Source organism: Triplophysa dalaica, chromosome 1 (assembly GCF_015846415.1).
Source record: "Triplophysa dalaica isolate WHDGS20190420 chromosome 1, ASM1584641v1, whole genome shotgun sequence".
In the NCBI taxonomy this organism is placed as follows: Eukaryota; Metazoa; Chordata; class Actinopteri; order Cypriniformes; family Nemacheilidae; genus Triplophysa; species Triplophysa dalaica.
In genome coordinates, this window is record NC_079542.1 from 20,763,321 (window position 1) to 20,786,977 (window position 23,657).

The 23,657-nt window shown below is 38.2% G+C and overlaps 1 protein-coding gene across 1 annotated transcript in view; it reads left to right on the top strand.

Annotated features, from left to right (window-relative positions):
* The window catches only part of adam10a (ADAM metallopeptidase domain 10a), a 50,568-nt gene that overhangs the window by 1,573 nt on the left and 25,338 nt on the right, over positions 1-23,657 (top strand). The window contains 1 exon segment of the mRNA XM_056749585.1: positions 13,193-13,343. Coding sequence (XP_056605563.1) covers positions 13,193-13,343 — 151 coding nt within the window.

A 23,657-nucleotide genomic window follows, 5' to 3' on the forward strand; every position in this document is an offset into this window, starting at 1 on the left:
GTCAAACTTTTAAGTAATTGTTGATTGTTAAAACAATCATTCGGCTTTACAGCGTGTGCCCCCTTCAGCCAGCAAATTATGCAAAATTATTCCGTAAATTCTGCTCTTATGTTTTTACAGATTGCAATTTTATTTTTTGAAACTTATTTTATACTAGGACTTCCGAAAATGAGTGTGAAGAGGTTTTCTTTCTCAGGGTTTATGTATATCTATTAGGTTGATTCCAATATCCATTACGCAAAGGCCTTATTTATCAGAAAAAAATAATATACATTCCTTTATTTGCCAGTTCTGTGATTGTAAGACTTCGTTGGAAGTGTTGCAAGGGACCTGTGTTGGCTCCAATTGTATTAAGTTATTTGCTGTGGGCTTTTATGTTTCCTTTCTTGCTGTCTAACATATTTGGTACTTCTGTAATTCCACTTGCCCAGGGCTACCAGACATGCACTATTTTTTTCTAACCTTTACTCGTAGCAGAGTGGTGTGTACCACAATCTTTGAGGTATGCTGTTTTTCTTTATTCTCAGCCTTGAAATGATGGTTTATTAATCATAGAATTAAAGTGAGAGCTTCATCTGACTTTAATTTGAACACTTGCAGATTAGTTATGAAGGAATGCAAATTATGTAATTAGGCTCTCCATATATTCTAAAGTAGATTATGTTGTTATGTTAAATGTTTCCTATTCATGTTGGTCATGCCTTCTTTGACAAACAGTGGAAACACCTGAACAGAAATATGAACTTGGACATTTGTTTTGTGTGCCTGAAGCATCAACATTTATGGACTGTTTCCCATTTGTCTTGTTTATCTCCTTTACTTCAGTAAATAAACTTGTTGAATGGTTGGTGGTTCTGTACTGTAATCACAGTGTGTATTTTTGTCCTTGCATAGGGCCAACCATTTGAGACACTGTACTGTGTAATGTTTACTAAGACTACACCATCCAGTGATTAAAAGGTTAAGCGTTGTTAAAGGGAAACTCTGTCTAAAAAATTATAATTCTGCCATGAATTACTCACCCTCAAGTCTTTCAACAAGCCTAGGACATCTTTTCATATTCCTATTGCATATTAAACTGACTCCGTTCCATAGACAGCAACACAACTGACTTTAAAAGTGCAGAATGTCAGTTGCATTGCTGTCTATGGGCGGAAGTCAGAAAGCTCCCGAACCTCATCAAAGTCTTAATCTGTCGAACGACTTGAGGGTGAGTAATTCATGGCAGAATTTCCCCTTTAAGATGTTTGAATACTCCCCTGTGCATCAAGCAAGCTTTGTAGACAAGGTTGCATATTATGGCTTCTGGTTGTTTTGATGTGGTGGTTTCGTTTGTGAGATTGTTTGGGGATGTATGCATAGACAGAGTTCTGTGTGTGATAAGTAGGGATGCACCGATACCATTTTTTAAAGACCGAGAACGAGTACCGATATTTTTTCTGGTACTCGCCGATACCTATAACCGATGCCAGTATAATGTACAGTTATATTAATAAACCAGCACCTTACTGATACATTTTATTCTTTTGTTTTAAGGTCTACTTAAATTTTAGTACTATTTTTAAATTAAGTTAATTTTTAATATTTTTAACAATTTCAAATAGCATGTTTACTTCAGTTTACTAAAGTAACCAATATACTTGGTCAAATTATAAAAAATTCATGGGGGGTGGTGTGGTAAAATGTGAGTGTAGTATAACTTGTTCAAGTCAACCGGACTTTTATATTGACGGGACGCCGCAAAGAGCGTTTGTTTAAGTTAACTGTCTTTTAAATTGACTAATCGCCACAAGTGGTGTAAGTTTATGTGTCCTAGTGCAGTGAGACGCTGGCTCTGAAAGCTTCTCAAGCACAATGCGTTCAGGTTCAGTACACGCAACTACACCATTCTTTCACAATCAGTCACGCAAAAAAAGCAGAATACATATTTAAACAGTATCTGAATATTTAGTTAGCTGTTAGCGGATAGGAGGTTGTGTGGTGAAATTATATTGCTGAGACTCTAGCAAAGCAGTGGGTAGAACAAAGGGTTAAACGACAATAGCCTTTTATGAACTGAGGTGACAAGCTTTTATATGAAGAAGTCACTCATTTTAAAATGGTTATTCGTATCTAGATTTTGAATGTTTAACGTATGTGCTATTTTTATCAAAGGGTAGATATAAATAATGTAATAACTGAGAGGAAAGTTGGCAGATAATCTCCAGTCTCAGGACAGTGCTCTCAGCACAAACAGCTACCTGGTGTTATTGGATATTTGTAGGTTTATTTTTTCCATCATAAGTAATTTTGTCCTGTTTCAGAGGTTTTTAGGGTTTGTCATTTGTTTCCTTTATTTTATGAAGATTGCATTCTTGAGACTATTCTTGCAGACTGTGGATCTTATATATCTATATACCACTTTGGAAGATGTAAACACTGGTCAGTGCACTTCTGGTTTAATTTTATTACTTTATTTTTTACACAATATATAATTTACTGTTAAAGATACTCATTTAACATTTTGATTCAGTTATAAATATTATTCTGGTTGTACTCTGTCTATTCAAACGTGTGCAGTGTTAAAAAACTGAAAAAGGATGTTCTTCTGGACCATTATGAACCAGCATTGTTCACGTTTTTCAAAGTGGTCTATAAACAGAAACACCAAATTCAACAGACCTTCAACAAACATCTATCACAATAACTGCTTGTTAAATTATTTATATTTTAAATACTATACTAAATGTGATATATTTTTATTTAATGACTTATGATTAGACACATACCTTTATTCAATAATACAATATATCATGATAATGAACATGCACAGTATTGTTATCAGGCTCACTTCAAAATACCATGAATAATTTTATCTGAATGGCTGAATAGAATTTAAAGACATTTTACAAGGCCAAATCAACATCTTAAAATCAATTTTATTATGTTTAGGAAGGCATTTGTCTGTCTATAAATAGTGCTACAAATATAATCAGATTACAGTTGCTCGTGCCATTTTCACTCTAAGCTGTGTTTCCAAACAGATGGGTTAGCTCGTCTTCTCCCACACTGCACTGTGTTCTTAGGAAAACAACAGTTCATCACCGCCACTTCACATAGTAAAGGATATTTGACGTGGTTCAAAAGCTATTTGCCCTTTGGATCATAAAGCCCTGCTGTTCAGATTCAGAACTGGTATTTTCTGTTTGGACCAAAGAAAGGACCCAGCATAATGCTAGTTGATTTAAAATTGTAATTGTGTTTCAGGGACCAATTGGTAGCTTTATTTGGCACATTATCACTTTCATCCACCTAGGAAGGCTTGGCTCAAGGTCTTTGCCAAAGAGTTAGAAGTAATCTCAGTGTTTCATACCAGTAAGATTTCTTGAGGTTATTGAAAAAGTAAAATCATGATTAACTAAAATGCCTTTGACAGAAATGCTAGAAGTGCATTTTTCCTGTACTTCAGTCCTGCTTCTGTTTAACATGTGTTACGTTTTGTTCAGTTATTGACACAAGAAGAAACAATGCCTATACACTTATCCACATCCACTGACAACTTCCCACACAGCATCACTCTGCCCTGCGGTCCAGCACAAAAGCTGATTTGTTCAAAGGCCTCCTCCATGTATGACTAGCAGTTCACCCATGGGTCCAAATCAAACTTTATTACACTCTCTGATGCATTAAGAGAAGACAACAGGTGTTGTCTCTTTTTTTTTTTACAAATGTCTGTGTTGCCTAGGGCCGAGTGATTTTTAAAAGTAATCTAATAGCGATTTTTAACCAATATTGCGATTTAAACATGAGACTATTTTTTTAAGCATCTTTTCTTCTGAATTATTTAATAAAGAAATCAATAAATCATGGTAACCAACATATTAACCATAAACTATAGGGCAGGTTTAAGATGCAAGTTACCTGTCTATCAAAACAGATGCAAACGCTGAGTCTCTGTCGAGTACAAGTTGGCTGTGAAGCTCTCTCCATGTTAAACGCCACGCTGATATTAATCCTTGTTTTATTACGATGTTTGTCCAAGAGCCCCCTTGCCTCATTTGGCCTAAATTTACGATTTTTAGGATTTTCTTAACTCGCCACCAAGAAGGCTTATCGTGATCCTTAACTGAACAATAAAACGGCTGCGTGCGTCCCAGATGCTCTATAACCGCCACTTCTCCATTTGCAAGTTGCTGTAGGGTCTACAACCAGAAACTTGGGGATAGTGCGTATATTAAGTCACTGATATGCGACAATTTTAAGGGAGAAAAGGAATGAGCCATTATTTAAAATAGGATTTCTCTGGATTTGCACATTCTTGGGAATATTTGAGATGATGTAAGTACACAACTGTATGAAATATGTTTTTACATATTGTGAAGTGTTTTTTTGGATATTTTATAACAAAATTATTACATATTGTGCCTCCAAAGAAAAAAATAATTGTACACAAATCACTTTTAACAGCACAAACCAGCAAAAATTGGGCACAAGTAAACTTCGCCAATGATTCCGACGACAGGGAGTTGAGAGTGGTGTATCTACTACTATAGGCTAGTTTTCTTATATTAAAAAAAATCAAATTACACAAATTTATCTTACAGCAAAAATCTAGCACAATCTGAGCACAAACGAACATAACGTGTTTGGCTGCGATTTGGACGACATGGGGTGGAGAGTGAAATCACTTCCGCAAATAAGATTTATTATTTCCAAGCCAGGGAAAAACATTCAATGGTCATTTTAAAGGCACAAATCGAGCACAAACAAACACCAACTGTTTGCAGTGATTTAAACAACATGGGGTGGAGAATGACGTCACTGCCTCAAAATTCTTGTCATATCTCTGAAAGGAAAATAGTCACAACGTTTTTTTTAAATGGCACAAATCGAGATCAAATGACCGGCACCAATTTGATGATTTGAACAACATGGGGTGGAGAGTGATGTCACACAGCCGAAAAAAAGTTTAATATCTTGAACGCCAAACCAGCACAGACACAGCACAAACGAGTAACAGTTTGTGTTCAGTTAAATTATATCAGAGTTTGTTGGACCGAACTTGCCTTTTGATACCAAGCCGTCTGCAATGAATTTTGGTTTTAAGGGTTTAGTGTTTGATTTGTTCAGACATTAAAAGTGATGACATCCCGTGATCGCGAGAGTCTCAAATGTTACAAGAGCTTCCATGATAAATAAATAAACGGGAGACTCCCGGTAACTTGTGGATATCACCCAGCACCCAAAATTATACCAAAACACTTCAAAACAGCCTCCATTATTCGCGAACGGCCGATTCTTATGAGCTTATGATCACAGAAAACCTCTGCAATTAATTCAAATGACTAGAGGTCCCCAGGTAATAGCACATCAAGCGATCTCTAACAAAGCAATAGTGACGCATAGTACAAAAATGTTTTACTCACATAAGATTGCTTCATTATTCCTATCAGATCGAATATTGACGACACTGCTTCTTAATTTTAGTTATTCCACATATCCAGTGTCAATCTCTGACTTGTTCAAGAGCTGGAACGTCTTTAAAAATAAACTCAAACCCTGCATTACTAATGTCGTAATCCGAAGAAAGGTTATGCAGCAAGTGTGTTCTTCTACAACCAGGGAGGGCACAATATTTAGTTATCTTTAACGGCATGTTTATTTATTGCTTGCTCGCTCTATCTGGTTCTGCGCCACCTGTGGTACTTCAAAATTGTCATGCGCGAACCAGTGGGCGGGACTAGAGAAGAAGTCGTTGATATTTTTCTGTAGAGGCGGTGTTCAACCTATCAATGTCGTCATAGATAGGTGCATTCCAGAACCTGCCGTTCTCTGGGCCTGGTGTCAATAACAGATGTAATCTCAGTATCAATGGCGTTTTCAGTTCTAACATTCATGTTCGCTCGAATACAATTCCCTCTTCTATAAAAAAGCTTGTGTTAAAATTATGATTTTAATTCATGTCTCCTTTAACATTCACGCTAAAACCTACATGATTACAAGAAAATGTTATAACGTGCATTTTCCATTATTATCAATTATCGTCTGGTATTTGTCTGTTGAAATCGGGAAATTTGCGAGACATCGGCGTTATACGATAACATCGTCACATCGCCCAGTCCTATAACAGATGATAACAAAACTGCTGCGATGGAAGGTGTGGTCACATGCAATCACAAGCAGGAGTAATATGGAATATAACAAAATATATTTTCTCTTGGTATTTGCTGTAAGCTAAGGGTAACACAAGGTGGGCAGTGGGCAACCAGTCTTGGGCTAAAGGTTTCTATTATTAAACGCCGTCAGTGGCTGTTCAGGTACATGTTCTTGTTCACACAGGACCATCCATCTGGGATAGTAATGTCGTACATTACTTCTGAATCTCTGCAGTTATTTTGTTTGGTTGTCTCCGTCCAATGCTTTTGCCCTCATGTGGGGTCATATAGGCAGAAAACAAGCGGACATTGTTTGTGCGTGTACAAGAGAGTTTAGTGTCACCCTCTTTCCATTGGACCATCACCATTCTCTCACTCTGTCTGTCTGTCCATACAGAATGTATCTCATCTGTTCTGAACATTTTGCATGGGGGGGATCCATAAAGAATGTTTTCAGGATATGTTCATGACTATACTGTGCATGCCTTTACCTGCATATTTCTTTAATTTTCGTAAATTGCGTCATAAACAACAGTGTAATGGGATTTTAAATATTTATGATATCACAGCTGATTTTATAATTGAAATACTTTTCAGTAAAAGTAACGACAGTATTTGAATGTCCCAAAACCATCACAGGGCTCTAGACTGTGAACAAATGGTCGAATTTTGCCACAATTTTTCAGGCCGGTGCTATAATTATTCGAAAAAGTCCCGTATATATTTAATGAGCAGAAATTATATATTGCGCAAGCGGCGCATCAAGTCACTTCAATTCGTCTCCCCTCCTTCAGCCATTCTCTTATCTATCAGTGCCCCCCGCCCCCCAAAGATGTAATAGAGAAAGTGAAGTTACGTTTGAGCCTATTGAATGATGCGCCATCTTGGGAGGATCAATGGTGCGTTCAATGCAGTGTTAAGTTTTTCTTGCTGGATGAGGAAATGTAACTATGGTAGGTCGGTCTACCTCAGGTAAAATCTGCAATAGCATTACGCAGAGTCGTTCAAGATAAGCTTTAACTTTTAATTTCTCCATATATCAAGCAAAACAAGTAACGGTACATATCACAACAATAATAGCAGTGGCGTATGATCCTCCAAAGATGGGGGTGCCATCGAAATATGCAACAAAGGGTGTGACATCAGCTTCACATTCTCTATATCCGCGGGTGCAGAGCCAGTGAGAGACGCATTTAATGCCATCGATGATGAATAGGAGGGACAGACACAGCAGAACCAGAATAAATATGTTTAACATTTAAATTTACATTTATGCATTTGGAAAACGCTTTTATCCAAAGCGACTTACATTGCATTTTATTATACATTTTATTATACTATGTGCAGTCCCCTGGGTTCGAACCCATGACCTTGGCATTGTAAGCGCAATACAAGAATTACAAGAATTTCCCCGGCTAAGGTACAAAACGGCAACGGTAGCAAATTGTGTTGCGTGTTTTGTATACAGTGCGAAGCTAATGCAGAAAACGTGTTAAACATTGCCGCCCAAATAGTCAGCGCGTAAACTACTAATCAGAGTTATCTTTCGCGTCTTATATAATATATAATTATTTGTGTTATAAAGATGCAGGGTGGTCTTAAAACATGTTGAACGTCATGTGGGTGAGTAAAAAAAACACAATTTTGATTTGAACACTAGTCCTAAAGTGTCCTGAGAGTAACCAAAGTTAGAGTTTATGCTTCTAGAGTGGTTGCTTATACCAATGTGGAGGTTAACTCATGAGGACAGCATCCTCTAAATGTCTCTATCTGTGTCACTTTTGTGAACCTGACTCTTTTACTAATATCCCTTTCATGTGTTTTGGGATTTACTTTGTTAGTACCAGGTGTAATCTGGTGCAATCCATCAATGCTGCTCACTTGTTGTCAGATGAATGAAATTAACATCTTGAATTGGCCAGTGGGACTTTGATTTAGGTTCCAAGATATTCCAGGTTCAAGATAGTGTGTGTGGAGTTGGACTTGGTATTGAAGCTCTCTGCTTCTCTGAGGCAGTACTGATGATTTCTCCACTCTTCACATCCAAATGAGAGCAGGGTTTTTATCTCCACTTAGGTGGACAAATACTCGACAGGATAACTCTGCTCACTTATACCTCAGACTCACTCTCTCTGCTTTCACTGTCCCTCTCTTGTTTGTTTTATTTCTGTTTTTTTTCTCAGAACCTGAGCATTTTTACCTTCCAGATAAAAAAGTGCAGTCCACCTGTGGTGCTTGGGAATGTAGCCCTGCACCAGACAAAGCTGCACTTTCAAACACCAGGTCAGGTGTATCTGAATTATTTTCCAACCCAATTGTTTCCTTAAAGTAAAATCCCTTGTTCAGGGCTCTAGACTGCGACCAAAAAGGTTGCAAATGCAATAATTTTTTTATAACGTGCAAGGTAAAATCTCACAGGGTGTTAGTGCGTTAAACAAATGTTTGCCCCAGCAAAGATTTCTTTTAACATTTAAAGAGATTTATGAATGACGCGCTTGTGATAAGTGCAGAGCTCGTGCACTCCCTCTTTCTCCAACCTAAAGTGTGTTTGATGTCATTCGATGTTGGGTAGAGTCGCAGAACGCACTACATAAAAGCACTACGGGACAGAGCGCTCCATATGCTTTTAAAACGCTCTCACAGAACATCAATGTCATATTCTGATCGTTCTGCCCTGCTCTTAATGAAGCCGAACGGTTTCTAAACTGTCTCTCTCACTTCCCCACATGCTTATCAAAAGCAAGGTCACAAGACAGAATCCATGTTTCACGTGTAGGATTCAGAGAATATTTTCACACTAAATACAGCAGGGTGTGACTGTGCTCAAAAACATGTTCCCTTTTCTCCCTGTCAAGTGTACCGCACATGCAGCTAACATAAAGGAAAAATCCTATCCAGTGAAGTGTTTCTTTGTTAACGTCTGTCTTTGCTATGTCCTAACAGCTGTGAATAACAAACAGCGCATCAATGTCCGCTAATGTCCAATTTGCGACGTAATGACTATTTGAACCGATTCATTTTGTGAAACAACTCTAATGTCAAGCACTGAACTCACGAGACTCACTGTCTGAACCCATCGAATAAATCACTCAAAACACCTCAGAACACAGGCGTGCTTGTACCATTTAGCAAGAATGGTTAGTAAGATTAATTATTTAAAGTTTATTGATGACAATGTGAAGTAAAGTAAATGTATAATAATTTAGTTCCGAGTTTTTATTAATTATTAATATGCACATTTTTATTTACAATAAACACAAAACTAAAGCAATTTTTTATTTAAACTTCCTCACTAGCAAGTTAATTCCTTACTGTGAGATAAATCGGAGTTTAAAAAATTGGATCAACAGGATTAAAGTTAAATTAAAGATTTAAATTAAGATTTACTGTAAAATTAAAACCTGGATCAAATGAAAAGTCTGCTGATTTCAAAATCAATGCAACAGCTGTTTTAACACATCCAACCCATTCGTAAAGCCAACCAAAAACGCCACCCACGCCCACTAATTTTCTCCTCTGAAATTCCTTTTCACTTAGAAATGTGTCAGAATACGGAATTACAACATTCTGTTCTTCTTTAAATAAACCTTGATTTAATCTAGATTTATGCCTCATCCTTGTTGGTGAAACGTACTCACCCTAAATCTTTGTTTATCATCAATAAACCTGCATCATTCTCTAACTCATCTCCAGTGTTTTGTTCAGAAATCTCGTAGTGCCAGTAGCAATTGAAAAATGAAAAAGAATTACACACGATACTTGGCCCCCCTCTGTAAATTGTGGCCCAATGTGACCCCTGCTCAAAAAAGAGAGCTGCCTAGAGCCGCCACTGAGTATAGCCTATAGGCCCTCACCTCACACAGCACCCTGCTCTTGATCTGTCAAGCTTCTAGATGATATCAAACTTTACGGAAATAAAATAAATAAATAGAAAAACTAAATGAATTAATGAAGATGGATTGACTTATTTTTCCTCTTCATGCTGCTTATAACTGATAACAAATATATTTTGATAGACCTACCCCTACAAAAGTTTTTACTGCTGTGATAAAAACAATATGAGGAAAAATTGAATTCCTTGCTTAAGAGTTAGAGTAAAATTGTCCATCTATTTCCCTGCTTTTGGTGTTTGCAGGTCTTTATATGAGACACATCTTTGGCCGGAGAGGCAGCGCTCACGGAGCGGAAAGGGTCAAAATGAAGAGCGTTTGGCTCTAAATAAAGATATAGTTGCAAAACATAATCAATAAATGAGTGCGCGTGATGTGTACATCGCAGTTATGTAGACGAAAATAGTCTGATGTTTTGAATGGTGCATTGTGTCTCGCGTTGCAGACGGAACAAAGCCAAAGCTGGGTCCAAAACTGTCATCCGGTGGTGACTGGACTGTTGCTGTTTGTCAGGGACAGGGCGTGTGTCTTTTGTGTAGTTTGACTCCGAGCAGGAGAGCGAATGTTGCCATTTTAAGCACCCTGGGAACGTCTAAAAACGCTAATATTTGTACCCGCTTGCTTTACAGGCAGTTGACGTGACATATTTTCCAACACGCGCTCTATGTCCGATGGTGGTGGGGTGTGCTTTCCTGTGTATTGACCCACATGTGTCTGTGTGCACGCATTTGGGCGGAACTTGATAAAGAGAGCAGAGGAGAATAGAGGGTATGCATTAACGTCACTTTCCCATGTGCACATGTCGGGAGACTCCCTGGGACACGCTCCCCTGGGTGGCAAAACACCCTTCAAATTGGCAGTGGAGAATAGGAGAAATAAATAAACCGAGACTAAAACACGCAAATAATTGCTTAAATTACAAGCAGCTGGACTCAATGGTGATCCTGCGACTTCTCTAGGACTTCTTTAGGAATCAGATGTTCCTTGACACAAACGTTGCGTGGAATCGCATTGCCTGATATTGTAGGCAGTCATTTTGCTGAGTGTTTGCTGAGTGCCGGGCCCATATGTAATAGGCAGTATACATTTTATACAACACATAACTTATTTCATGGTGTCTAGCTGTGGTGTCTAGTATTGGTCTCTCACTTTCACTGCTATAATTTTTCCCTCACAGAGGGCTGACTCTCTAGAAATCTGTCTGTCGTGTACTGTCATAGCAGTTTTGGTTGGAGCTTAGAGGAAGTAGAGTTAGGTTCAAAACAGGAAAGGTTGGTTCTTGATATCTTGTGTTGTCTTGACTGATGGAAAGCTGGTGTCAAAGTTTTTCCTGTGAAAAATACTTTAAGCAAAGGTCAATGTATCTGGTTAGATCTGCTCTTGCTGTCTTTGCGTATTTTGGAAAATGCAATGTAGTTTATCCAAACGAACACTGACTGACCTCATCTTTATTCTGTTAGGCTGCTGCGAAGTACGTACGAGATGAATTGTATGTTCAAGAAGATGTCTGTGGTAAATAAATATAACTGGTGTAGTACTGTGTAGTATTATTGTGACCGAGTAAACACTCCCAGCTGAGGTCATGCTATTTTTAGAATACAAACTACTGTACCAGGAAGGTGCTTTTTGAGTCTAAGGAAGGATGGGAGGCAAAACACTCAAACAAACAGAAATATTGTACTTCTTGAAATAGAGGTGGTCAAATGGAAATATTGCACTTGTGTAAATGATAGGATGGGCTTTTTGGCGGTTTAATTAATTTATTATTAGAGAATTGTATTTCAGTTTTGAGCAACTAACACTGGTAAGAAATCTGAAGCGGATAGAAAAGTGTCCATAGAGGAATTCTGACAGGACAAGGCACCACTTCACTCATCTCACACCCATATTAACAGGCTGTTGAAGTCACATTGAATATAGCAGAACTGCAAAATTTGAGCCAAATGCATAATATCGACATTATGAGTGGAAGGGTCAATTGCACTGTATACCCATTTATCATAGAGCTTTTGTAATATATGCCTTTTCATGGTATATATGGGCATGCATATTTACATTCATTCATTTGTGAACAGTATCTGTTGACTTGAATTTTAAGTACATACATTTAAAAAAATGGGCCGCGGGTTCCAAATGGGACCCAGTCTGTGAAAAAAGTTGCTGTTTTCTACATAAAATCATCTTATCTAAAGTAAAGAACATTCTGTAAAAATATAACCTTGATATCTTTAATATTGACTGGCTATGTCAAAGATTGAAATAGTGAAATTAATGCTTGAAATCTAATTTGTTGTTAGTTATCTCATAATTAGATTCAGAGACTTTAGCCTGGTTTTCTCAGACTAGGTCACATATATTATTTATACAAAACATCTTTAACACCAAAAAATATTTGAGTTTTTTTAAAACCTGTTTTCCCTTTTAATGTTGTGCAAATAAATGCGAATATAAAGCAATATTTTTATTTACAATGTAGGTAAAATTATGTCACTAGTTCAGAGAAAAAAACTGGATGCAGAAAAATTGGAAATTTAAAGACCACTCAAATTACTTTCAGAGGCTGTGAATATGAAATATAAATGTATTAGAATGTGTATGTCCATCGCAGGTTTGGTCATAAATTTCATATTAAGTGGCATTTTTTGGTCTTAAAAAGTCTTGAATTTAACTTGCTTATATCTGTAGACACCCTGCTTGTACTCTGTTTAGCATGTCTGGATGATTTAAGCAGTTGACTGTGAATGTGGACACCTTTTATTATAATTTAGATTTTATGACAGTCGATTAAAAAAAAACCCTAGCTTCCAGTGGACCCATTCCAATACTTTTTACTTTTTTTGCAAAAGTAACCCAAGTGTTCTATCAAAAAAACTGGTAGTGATAAGCCATAAATGACTATTTTCTCTAGACTGTAGGTAAGCTGTCACGTCAAATCTCAACATGTGGCTGCTGTCTTATTCTCTTACACACAGCTTTTTATATGTGAAACATTCTCAAGCTTGTGAAAATCACAGATAATAAGTCATCTTGTCGCAGCTCTAAGTGTTGATTCCAGCAATCACGACCCGTTAACCTCTGCACCAAGTCTTGAGTTTAATAATAGCTTACATGATCACAGCCTGTTACAGCCGGTTAACCTCTCTTCTCTTTACTTTCTCCATTCTGTAGGTCAAAATGGGAGAACCCTGAGTAATTACATTAAGCATTACGAAGGCCTGTCCTACAATACAAACATCTTGCACAGCAAGCACCAGAGGGCTAAGAGAGCTGTGTCCCATGATGACCAGTTTGTTCACCTGGACTTCCACGCTCATGGCAGGTGAGTCCGGCGGTTTTGTACTTTGTTCTGGTGAATTGAGCGTCATCTCGTTCTGTGTTTTGGAAGCCTGGTTCTTTTTTTGGGACCTAAGGTTACATTTTCAAAGACCCCTGCAAACCCCCTCTGATTCTGTGCTCTAGGCCAGTGGTACTCAAACTTTTTGTTGTAAGGCCCCCTTTGTATAGAATGCATTGCTTTGAGGCCCCCCAAATAAAGACTTAAAATCTTAAATTTAGAATTTTAATTAAACCAAAAACATATTCAGTTATGCAATGCTGAAACATCAATTATTTTGTTTGGTGTTCTTATTTTTTTGTGTTTGATTGCATAAAATCTATGATGAATTTCTATATTTCATAAAATGCCACAAAATCTGTGGGCCCCCAGATCCATCTTCGGGCCCCCAGTTTGAGAACCCCTGCTCTAGGCAGTCCAGAAACAAATTGATCAAGGTTAGACCTTCATGGTATGCAGGAAAAGCAGACTGACAGAAAGCTTTCTGCCTCTGTGGTTTGTAAGTGTGTCTACACTTAAAAAATAATACCGGAAAATACTTTAGGGATGCTTCTGCTAAAAGTGCTGAAAAAAGAATATGGAAAAGTTTTCTGCACTGTTTTTATGAATGTTTGTTACAATGTAGTCTTGTATGCCCTGTGGTATCAATAAATATGCACATAAACTTCTTTTTTTGCCTAGGCGAGCTTCAGACTCGATATTTTTCCAAGTTTACATAGCACACTGGGTAATTGAGCATTTACATGTCCTACCTCTGTGTTACGAAACACAAGCATAATGCTGAGGCTATTATCTAGGTCTAGTATTCAGACTTGTCAAAAAATGGATTCAACTAAAGCTTCTTTATGACATTTTGAAAAGTGAGATTGACTAATTTTTGTATATTATGTTGTATAAAGGGCTTCCTTATGACCTGTTAGTTGACTAGTCAAATTTGCAAATCTACAAGTTTTGTACATCCCTAGAAAAAACAGACCCAACTGTAATCTAGAGACTAAAATCTGCTCATCTACAGATGCATATCGCTGTTCTCCTTTTCTCTACACGCATGCACCAATCCTGCTTATTCCTTTTTGTCCTGACATAGAAACACACCAAAGTGCACATACACACACCAGTCCACACAACCATCTGCTATTTTACCCCTCAGTCTGACTGTAAGCGTGTGAAGGAGTGTTCAGCAGCCTAAAAATAACTCCTCGCAAGTGTTCTTTCATTTTCAATCTTTCTCTCTTTCTTCACTAAAGTCAAAAAGAATACAAAAGCTAACAAAGACAGTACTGTTTTCACAGAGAGAACACAGGCTAGAAGGCCATTTTGTTTACTAGATTAGTCCTCTACTGGGCTCTTTTTCACATTAAACATCAAGGGTCTCTTTTGAAGCCATGGTGCTTAAACATTTTGAAGGTCATCTATTGTAAGATGGATTTGGAGACATGTTGTGGTGTGTTTACTTACTTTGTAGTGCCTGGCCCTAGCATAAAAAGTTGACATTTTTCATTTACCTTAACTGCCTTAGTGTAGGAAAGTTAGGGATGTGCCTATACCAACTTTTCCCTTCCAGATATTGATACCGATCCGATACTAGCCAGAGGCTGATAGTACCTACTTTTTTTTTACTTTCTACGTTTTTTTACTTTCAAGTATATTTTCAAATATCTGCACTTATTAGTGTTTTTTTTTTAAAGCTTTAAATAAAGACACTCATCAGCAAGTACCTGGCTCCAGCAAAACCCAATAAACAAAGCTATAGACTAATATTTAGTGCTGTGGTTCTTAAGCTGTGTTATTGTACCACTAGCGGTACTCTTCGTGTCACGTACCACCGGTGGTACGTGACACTAAAGAAATCTCTATATATTAAATTACATTTCGTGTTTTAAATCCAATTTCAAATGTATAATACATGATTGATAAATACGGAATACATCTCAGCCTACGTGCAATTTTAAATGGTTAAATGAATTATTGTTTATTTATCATTGGTTGATGTAACTCAGGTGTGTGAAGGGCAGCTCAAACACAGAGTGGACGGACAGTCCTTGTGAGTCTATCCCTCTCTTCAGATGAGCTGTGTGCAAATTAGGTTTCTTTTGTATTTCTGCACTTGAACCGCTGTTTAAAGTGGTTTTTATTGCTGTACAGTGCTAATTCAACATGCGTCTCCATCTACTCTAGGTTATATCAATGAAGCGCGCATTACAATGTACTTTTGACACGCCATAAAAAGTATCATAAAAGTTAAATGATAGTTTATCTGTAGTTTTGATGTTAGGATGGTACTTCAAAACACTTGATGCTTACGTGAAATTATATTAGCCTAGCCTATTAAAAGAGTTTCGAAATAACTTACCATCCCTTCCAGTGGCCGATTAAACTGTCTCCCATGCCTTTTCTTTAGCATTTAGGTCTTTATAAAAACAGTCGTGGGGGTCATAAATCACTTTGTAATTCTCTACCTCAATAATTTGCCGGCTGTCATCCATCGCGCTGCCGTCTTTTACTTTCTAGACCACCTCCTTGTCTGCATAGAAGCACCTTCCTCACCCTATATAAACACTGTTTAATATTTGTACTACACAATCTTTTAATCTGCTTTTATTGCTTAATATTAAACAAATAACATAAATACCATTTTTTTTAAAAGTAAACTTCATTTGAATGCAATTATGGTGAGATAACTGATTTTTTTTGTCAATTCCTGTTGATTTTGAGCATGATACGTGTGCTTTCGCTTTAAATGAGTCTTTGCTGTACAGCAAAATAGAATCGATGCTTAAACGATCACTGCATTGACGCACCGCATCTGCAATGGACAAGACCGCATCACATTCGCATGCTGTTTAATTGATTAAATCTGTAAACATGGGCACGTAAAAAAATACACACCTCATACACACTGCACACAGATTATGTGTGAAACAGGCACAAGTTCTTCACCTTCGTCTACTGCTCCTTCTTGACGTGCTGCCATCTTTATTACCGTTAATACATGAAGTGACCGTACACTGTCTACATCTACACTGCAAGAGACAGGCACGGCGCAGTGTATAATTGGTTTAAGAGCAAGTGTATGATCCAAACATTAATCCGGTTGTATTGCAGCTATTTATAAGGAAACTTCAGTTTGATGACATCATATGACTGGTATTTTGAGACAGCTGTGTGAACACTTTCTTCTGTCGGTAAATTGACTGAATGCAGTTGCTTGTGTGAACAGCACATTTGTGTATTTACCATAAGTTTACCAGAATGACTTTACCAGTAATCCAGCATTGCTGTATGAAAAGGGCTAATGACTGTAAAAATGTAGCAGTCAGTAGGCACAGAGTGAAGCCACACTTTACATAATTGTCTTTGTGGCTGAGGTTTATTTATTGTGTTCATGACGTGATGTTTCTGTCTCTCCTAAATGCTGATGCTGCACTTCTGCCACTCATTGGTTGTGTTATGCTGGCCCCACGTTTTCCTGATGGGTTGCTGGTTTTGTGCTGCAGATGTTTTCAGAAAACTACTTTCCAAGGTGACAGTGTTTGGTTTCTGAAATAATTCAGATATCTGTTTCTCTCACTGTCATTAATTCTCTTGCACTTTCTATTCAGTGCCTCATTCATCCTAAGTGTCATGTTCTTACTGTTTCCCGTTAAATTGATTAAGAGAAAATATTTAGTCATGTAGTTTTATGTATTTATTGGCAAAGAAGGGGTCCAGAAAGCCTACTGAATTGTGAATGAACTGCTCACAGTGAAATTAGATTATTGCTTCATCTTGCTTTAAAGTGCAGAAAACTTACAACATAAGTGAATAACTATTACATCATGAAAATGCTTTCTTTATGTGTAGATTCAGCTCCCAGCAATCGCACACTGTATAATGAGAGAATTGATTGAGAAAGAGCGCCCTGTGCTGCGCATTCACTTGCTGTGAAAATGAAGACTGAAACAAAGTCAAAAGTATTTATTTGATTTGTTAATATGTGTGCATTAATTGATGTTTTTTCATAACAATCCCACTGTCCATGTTGCACATGAGCGACATGACATGACAAACAAGTTAATAACAAGGCACTTGTTGCGATGCATCGGACCACATCCATTGTGGACAAAATGTTGAATTATAATGGGTTCTATGGTATTTTGTCGCGTTGTACACAATTCTACTCAAAAGCAGTGCCCACTTATTTATGGTACATTCTGAGCTCCCCATTGTAACAGAAAAAAATGAAGGAATGAGACACTGTAGCTGGGACTCTGAGGATGTATCATTATAAAATAAACAAAAATCACTTTGGTGGCTTTTACTGTCTGCTCACCAATCACTGGAACAAGACATAGGTGTTCGTAATGTGCACTTGACTTGACCTACTTGCGTCCCCTCCGTTTCCCGCCTCTATCCCCCTCTGCAGACCTTGCTTTAATGAGTGACATTTTATTCCGTGGCAATGGTGAATACCCACCAGCAAAACATATGTATAGCCTATTCAATTATTATTTTCCTCCCAAAACATAATGTGTGTACCATGTGACTGATGTTTCGAGCTGTTGTCGCGTTGAGAATTGATTGAGAAAGAGCGCCCTGTGCTGCGCATTCACTTGCTGTGAAAATGAAGACTGAAACAAAGTCAAAAGTATTTATTTGATTTGTTAATATGTGTGCATTAATTGATGTTTTTTCATAACAATCCCACTGTCCATGTTGCACATGAGCGACATGACATGACAAACAAGTTAATAACAAGGCACTTGTTGCGATGCATCGGACCACATCCATTGTGGACAAAATGTTGAATTATAATGGGTTCTATGGTATTTTGTCGCGTTGTACACAATTCTACTCAAAAGCAGTGCCCACTTATTTATGGTACATTCTGAGCTCCCCATTGTAACAGAAAAAAATGAAGGAATGAGACACTATAGCTGGGACTCTGAGGATGTATCATTATAAAATAAACAAAAATCACTTTGGTGGCTTTTACTGTCTGCTCACCAATCACTGGAACAAGACATAGGTGTTCGTAATGTGCACTTGACTTGACCTACTTGCGTCCCCTCCGTTTCCCGCCTCTATCCCCCTCTGCAGACCTTGCTTTAATGAGTGACATTTTATTCCGTGGCAATGGTGAATACCCACCAGCAAAACATATGTATAGCCTATTCAATTATTATTTTCCTCCCAAAACATAATGTGTGTACCATGTGACTGATGTTTCGAGCTGTTGTCGCGTCGGTAACAGCTCAGCTCATCATTGACAAGTTCACAGACACAACGTCAGCGCATTACTACGATTTGCTGTGACAGATGTTTTGAGCTTGAGGACGAACAATTTTATATTTTAGACGTTTAAAACTAAACTAACCACAGAGGAGTTCAGAATACGCCATTTATCTCTTGACTGTTGATTACTTGAGACAGCCATGAATCAATTCCGACAGGCTAATGCTCTTGTTAAGTTTATGTGAAGTTATCTATTATGTGTTGTGAACATGATGAAAAGTGTCCTTAATACATAATAAAAGCACCATAAGAATGTATTAAGACAACCTCTTTCGTTTTGCTTTAACACAATGAAATCTATACTTTTTCTTACAAAATGACATTCACGTTTTCTGTTGGTTCACATAAATTCAGTACAAATTTGGTCTGGTGTATTCAGAGTTTAAACCTTCTCTTTACTTAGCACTTATAGCTTCCTTGTAGGCTCTTTCTTTTTCTTTTATAAATGATGAGCACAACCAAACCAATGTCACCTGAAGTTAATTGCATAGAAAGGTAGTATTTCAAAACTATTTTAGCACATTTACACTTATTTACATTTCTGTAAATTGTAAACACATTTTAAACTGTTCCATAGAATTCTGTTGATTTTTACAAAATTTTAGAACAGAATTAACTAAAAAGTCTGCCGTATGACCCTATTATTGAGTTGTCACATCCCTCTGAAATGATGCATATGGTAATTTCTGTGTGTCAAGTCTATTTATTATCAAAATATTTGTCAGTAACACAACTATTTTGTGGGAAAATATAAATAATTTCATTTCAGGCTAAATTAAGGTTTTCCCCTACATTTTCTGCTTGCGCTACTAAAAATTTCAGTCAGGGCCTTCAATGCTCCTAGTATGAAAAGTTAGTCTGGAGCCATGCTTTTTCTTGATATGATAGGGTGTGTCTTAAACCCATTCATACAGTATGTGATGTGTAAATCAGTCAAAACATGGTCACATGCACTTCATGTGATGCTTATCTCCCCCTCTCACATTCTCATGTGAGCTCAGAGAACAGAGAGATTAGAAAAGGTTGAGAATGGGAAAGAATGGACTTAGTCTTTACTTACGTTTTTCGTGTAGCCAACCGCATGATGCTTGGACGGCTGATGTAAGCAAATCAAAGTAAAATCAGTGTGTGAGGGAAGTCTGTTTTTCTTTCGTGTTCGTATTGACGGCTGATTCAACGTTTTACGAGTTCTTGAACTCAGTATTTTTCATTTATTCAGAAGGGTACTTTCTTAAGAAAAATATTTCAAAATAGTACCAAAAAAGGTTATTCGGCTTGTAACAATAGCAGAACCCTCGTTGGTGCTATATAGAACCCTTTTTATAAGGTTCCATTGAGAACTTTACCCTGAAAAGTGCTATATAATATATTATGGTTAACCAGTGCGGTGCTTACTTCTGGGTTAGCCTACAAAAATACGTCATCTCTGCACCATTCCATTAGTAACACTGTAACAAGAAGCTTCTTAAAAAGTTGTAAATACTGTCCCTACCAACTGTTAGACTGCAAGAGTACCAGAATCTGTGCTGTTGTATTGTGTTTTTGCCCTTCCTCCAGTCACATGTCACACTTGCTCACTTTCTCTACTCTTTTTTTTTGTGTGTGTGTGTGACTCTTGCTCCAGTAGCACTCGTTTGTCACTGGCACTTTTGTCTTCTTCTGAAAGGGAATTGAATGGAGGTATTCATCTGTAACATACTGCAGGACCTTCTCCTGCATCTAATATAAGGACAACACAATGGCACAGTACTGTGTGAAACATGTAAAGCTGCGTTCAGACCATAAGCAACTTTGTCGATGCTAGTCGCCAGTGGGCATTCCCACTAGTGGTTGCCTGAGTGACGACATCCCCTGATATCTACCATCTTCCAATTGGCTGTCGCTTCTGAAAGTCGCTTTTCATTTGCATGAAGTTTAAGTTTTCTCAACTTTGTCGCATCGCTAGACACGCCCATCCGGTCGCCAACGGTTGCGACTGCTTTTGTCGCCGTACGTCGCCAGCTCTCCATTGAAATGAATGGTATCTTGTTGCATGTAATGTGAATATGCAACATATCACCATGTGGATTATGTGTACTCCTGGAAGGGGAGGAGCTTAGTGACTGTTGTCCAATAAGAAGTCCAGTCTTACACCGTGTCTACAAAGGGATGTGACCAGCACGACGTGACGCGACAAAAGACATTACAAACACATAAGAACCCATTTTAACTGTAAATTTTGTCCAAACTGGATGTAAGGCGGTGCTATGCAACAATCCCATAAGAACAAGCCGGGGTCGCATACGGTGTGAAAACAGTGTTACTTTTTGCTTTGGTTATTTGCTTAATGGGTTGCAGTTTTCAAAATGGGTGTTTTAGGTCGAGTGACATATGCAAATGCTTAATTGGTTTTTATATATGAGACTTTCATTAAAAAAATTTAGCACATTAGGAGATTCCTCAATCTAAGGCAATTCCACCACAATCCAAGAGAAATACGACCATCTGACAATCCCAGCTCAGACCACTCCATCCCCAAACTGGAGCAAAGACGGACAACTTGTCACTTTAATGCTAAAGTTACAATACTTGGTATTTAATGCTAAACTTACATCGCATGACAACAGTTTGAAGTTAAAGCTGCATTCAGTGGCCCTGATTGGAGGATGCTGGGGTGGGTGTTTGTGGGGAGTGGGGCGGCTCGTTGGTTGTGGTTGGGGGGATTTTATTTGTTGGGGCTGTGTGGGTCTGGTTTGGTCTTGTTTTGTGGTTGATGTCGGACAACAGAGGAATACATTTACATTATGCCATTACTATTTTCCCTGGTTGTTCCTCTGTTTTCTGGTGTTGACCGTGGAGTGGGACCGGGTTGGACCTGCACTGTTTTCAGTGAGTGGGACTTTCTGGGTCGCGGATGGTGGGCTTTCCCTTTTCCTCGTGGATGTTTGCTCGGTGGCTTTTGGTCGGGGTCACTGAGTGCAGCTATGACACATAAGAGGGGATCTGGCCCTCCCTGCTGAGCCTGGTTTCCCCCAAGTTTTTTTTCTCCATTAATCAATCATTGGAGTTTGGGTTCCTCGCCACAGCAGGGTGGCGTCGGCTTGCTCACCGTGAGACTGCATTTATTTATTTATTAATTAGATATTATTTATTAGAATGATCTTGCTTGTTCTATAAACACTGTGAGCTGTGCTGTGTTTACCTTTGTGTTTTTCCTGTTTGCTCCTGTAAAGCTGCTTTGGAACAATGCACATTGTGAAAAGCGCTATATAAATAAACTTGAATTGAATTTACCTTCCATCTGACCTAAAAGTCCCTGAGCTGTCACCTCTGACCTCCTCACTGGGGCATCCAAAGGCAAAGCTCTTTCTCAAGCTACTTTGGAATTATTTGTATGATGCTTTTCAAGTGTAGCAATTTGAACAGAAGGATCACAGTTCAGTTCAAAGAACTGCTGCAGTCTGCAATTAATTCTGTTGTATTGATTCAAGGTGGCATGCCAGATTGCACACAGACACATTGCCAAGGAAAGTTAAGCAAGGCCTGCTGTGCACCACAGAATCAATGGCTGGTTTGACAATATCTGACGATTCATTCCTTAGTTGTGATTTTTGTGTACTCCAAGATCAAGCATCTTTGATGATAGGTTTCCCGCAGCCATTGAATTTAATTTGACCTTTGTACATTAATGAGGGCTGAAAGTGGAGTATGGTTAACATATGTAGCTTTAATGAAGATAGAACAGATGTGGCAAAATCAAGCTGACAGAAACCAGAGCCATGATTTCTGTATTCTGATTTCAGCGTCAGCCCACAACCTTGACCCAGCAAGATATGCAATCAGTGCTCTAAAACTCACCCGAAGGCTTTCTCGCCTTACCTCCTCGCAGGGATGTGCATTTTGATTTCTTTTCTTTGAAGTACCTGGCACGCAGATCAGCTGTTTAAAAAGGAACCAGAGCAAGTTTAATCTGTGCAGAAAAAAAAACATTTGGTCTAGGGGTGGGCCGAATGACCAAAAATCTGTTTCACGGAATGATTTTTTGTTATTTCACGGTAACGATATGTTTCACGGTAACAATCTGGTTTAGATTTATAAAAGTTTTTTTCCCTTCCTCTTTTATTGCTGCTCTTATAATGGTGAGGGATCCTGTTGAGGGACACCGATCCATTCCAGGTCAGTCAGTAAGGCAGTTGTGTATAATAGGGATGTACTGCTCATTAGAATTTACCTCCTGTTTTCTTACCCAATTCAACTACCTTTTATCATTATCATCTTTAAAGCGTTCTTTATATGTCTCCTGTATCTCCTGTATATATAATTTATACTATATCCCTTTTTATCGTTCATTTGTCTGCTCTTCAAAGGCTGTATCATTCTCTCTCACCCAATATTCTGTACTGTTCACCACCCACATATACCATCTGTCATAAAGAAGCCTAGTAAAGCGTTTGTTTATCACTTTATAGTAAACAAAGAGAGCATCATAAACTGTAAATCTCCTGCTGTCCTCTGTACTTCAAAAAACATCTCTGCCGAGATCATCGCTGTTACGACTACATCAAAATCCACTTTTTCTCAGATTAAAAGGCTAACCTGGTGGATGTCATTTATTTAGATGCATTACTTTGAGCCTAATTGAAAACTCAGAGTGCTGGGTAATTACAGTTCACTTGCTGGTTGGAGTGAATCGGGTCTGGCTGGGATCGCTGTTGGGAGACGGCGGGATATTCCCGGAACTTGCCTTAATAGCCGCATGGTGAAAGTAAAGCCGCAGAGGGACAAAAACATCACAGTGGTAGACAGATCGCTCCCTTTGGCTTTCATGGACGTTGGCACAATGGTGTTTTCCGGGTGCTTGACAACAGGGAGAGAAATGTAGTGATTCACAGAGAAGCTAATGAAGGCTCATTGATGCTCAGATGATGAGGGGGCTGTCTGTACTGGCTGAGGAATTGAGTGCTATCAGCATCTAATGATCTGTCAGTGGTGAAAGCCATTAAAATCACAGACGGCCATCTGTTTGCATATTCGAGGATTAAAGGT